The sequence below is a fragment of the Pygocentrus nattereri genome, chromosome 9 (assembly GCF_015220715.1).
Source record: "Pygocentrus nattereri isolate fPygNat1 chromosome 9, fPygNat1.pri, whole genome shotgun sequence".
NCBI classification, from domain to species: domain Eukaryota; kingdom Metazoa; phylum Chordata; class Actinopteri; order Characiformes; family Serrasalmidae; genus Pygocentrus; species Pygocentrus nattereri.
The window spans coordinates 43,347,585-43,350,084 of record NC_051219.1 but is presented as its reverse complement, the minus strand read 5'-3'; the positions used below and the strand labels follow the sequence as shown (position 1 = coordinate 43,350,084).

The 2,500-nt window shown below is 50.7% G+C and overlaps 1 protein-coding gene across 4 annotated transcripts in view; it reads right to left on the bottom strand.

Annotated features, from left to right (window-relative positions):
- si:ch211-218g4.2 (rho GTPase-activating protein 39) overlaps positions 1 to 2,500 on the bottom strand; it is a 121,470-nt gene that overhangs the window by 37,292 nt on the left and 81,678 nt on the right. For all 4 annotated transcript variants that reach the window (XM_037541292.1, XM_017700970.2, XM_037541291.1 and 1 more), the window contains one exon: positions 1,133 to 2,500. This exon is cut by the window's right edge and continues 28 nt beyond it. In XM_037541292.1, coding sequence (XP_037397189.1) covers positions 1,133 to 2,500 — 1,368 coding nt within the window. The remainder of the gene's footprint in view (positions 1 to 1,132) is intronic.

Below are 2,500 nucleotides of genomic sequence, written 5' to 3'. Positions count from 1 at the left end.
TTGTCCAATAAGAGACTCCAAATGAGCCTGAGGGCTGCAAGATTTTTTAAATGATCGTTTTAATTAATATCATTAATATTAAAACTTTTTGATGAGATGTAGTTTTTGTTACAGCCTGTCAACAGTTTGTCTTCACAACTCTTAAGTGGTGAAATTTTACCTAATATCACAGAGCTTGTGACCAATCAGAGGCAACCAAACACCCATGTGCTGTGGACAGGACAACACAACCACAACTAACTGTACAGAAACAAGTCTGGACCTCAATTCATACAAAATAACCCAATTTAAATCGCAGCCACAATATTGGTCAGAAAAAATACAATTAAATATTTTGGCTAAATCTTTAAGTCCAAGCCTCAGAGAAACCACATCACTCCTGCACTAAAAACAATCCGCCTGATCTCAGTCTCCACAATCACACGCCCCCAACTCACACCCACTCACACACAGATAAAGCAAATCACTCTGGAGTGGAACACTCGCACCCTCTGAGACAGGAAGCCCTTAGTCAGTCCCTCACTGCCGTATTGTTTCCACGGCGACCGGATGGAGACTGATGTTTTGCTTTTCCACTCGGACAAACCATATGAGACATACTGGGAATCTGACCCAGAGGCCAACAGATAGAAAGGGAAGAGGGGACGGACAGCGCGAGTGAAAGTAAGAACATAAGGCCGTAAATTTCTATTCCCGCTGTGGACAGAGAAAGAAATAAAAGAACAGTGAGGGAAACCATGTCTAATCTGACCAGTGTGAGTATCTGTGCTCAATGTTAAAGGACTTGGAAAATTGGCTCAAAAAATTGCTCGGAAATTAATTTCCCTCATGGGGTAACAGCGAAAACTCAGCACAGTGACCGCAATATAGCCAAAAACAAAATCACAGAATATTTGACATTTTTACATTTTTTGATATCAGTAATTATCGATAATTATAATGTGTTCTGACTTTTGATTTTGTCTTATTTCTTTAGTCTTGAGGACTAAAAAAAATGGTACAATCAATTAAACCTAAACACCTCAAACCCATATTACCTACACTGCATCAAATACTGAAAACTGTATCAATAATCATTATTGATTTGTCATCCAAACCCCCATCACAGACCCACACAAACACAGAAAGGTACCTGGGAGGGTGACATGGGTGGTTCCGGTGAGGACAGGCTCGTCTGAGACGCTCCGCTTTTCTCTAGAGAGTCCACTTTCTCGTACGTCCTCTTCTGCCTCACGGCCATGCCTTCCATTGCCAACGGTGACATTGGCACATCGGCATGGCTATTTCCACCATTGCGGTATAGTGAATGTTCGCTGGCTGTGACGTCCTCCCTAGACCCCCGCATCCCTCCAGCCCGTGTCCCATTCCTTAGTGATCCTGGAGGGGAGCGGGCGGTTCCACTTCCAGAAGCTTCTGAACCCATTTCCGTGTCCAGGCTGGCTTTGGACACTGAGCGGCTCACTGCTGCCTTCATTTCTGCCATTAGTTTGTCATTGAGTGCCATCAGTTCTCCGCTTCCTGCCGATCCGGGACGTCCTGAACTGACCATTCCAGGCCCCGGCACCCTCCTCCGGTTCTTCCTCCGCAGGCTGGGTGAAGGTCCAGTGGAGTAGCCAGAGTCCTGGTAGGTGACAGCCGCTGGACCTGGGTACTCCTGGGACGCCAAGCTGCTCTGCCTGCTGTGTCTGGGCTCTGGCAGCCTCCAAGACTGCTTCTTCTCAAGAGAGACTTCCTTCTTTGCCTGGGCTGGAAGGCCTGAAGGAACCTGAGATGGGATCTCACCGGGATTGGAGGCCAGGGGAGGCTGGGACTGGATCAGGCCGGGATTAGAGGACAAAGAAGGTTGGGACTGGATCAGGCCAGCATTGGAGGCCAAGGGATGCTGGGGCTGGATCAGCCTGGAGGCGGATGGGTCTACGTTGACCATGTGCTTGATGCACTCACGGCCAGCTGGGCTGTAGTCCCCGGCTGAGGGGTTACGCCTGTGCTTGCCATGGGGGAACTGGAGGAGTTTGGGGGGTTGAACTGCTCGGGGCAGGCTGTGGGGAGGAGTGGAGGTGTAGTGACCGCGGGTTAAAGGCTGAACCCCTTCCACCTCCATCTCCACGGGTGGCTCATCATAAATAGGGGGATCCACGGCTGGTGGCTCATCGTAGATGGGTGGGGCAGGTGCACTGGGCGTGGCTCCATATGGGGGAGAAGAAGGGCGCTGACCAGCTGAGACGGTGTGCTGGGGGGTTGGGCACGAAGCAGAGCCAGGGTTGGGCACTACCAGGCAGAAGCTGCCATTGTCAGCCTTCTTGAGGTGGAAGGCTTGCTTGGGGTCTCCAGGCACGGCCATACTGCCAAAATGGCCAGGCCTGCTAGGGTGGGACGGGGTGTAGGTGGAGCTACTGGAAGATGGGTCGAGGTTCACGAGGTGGTTGGCGCTAGCGGGAGTGGTGGACTGGCTTTTGCCGGTGTTGTTCACTTTCACCAACAAGGCTGCCTTGGAGCCCGG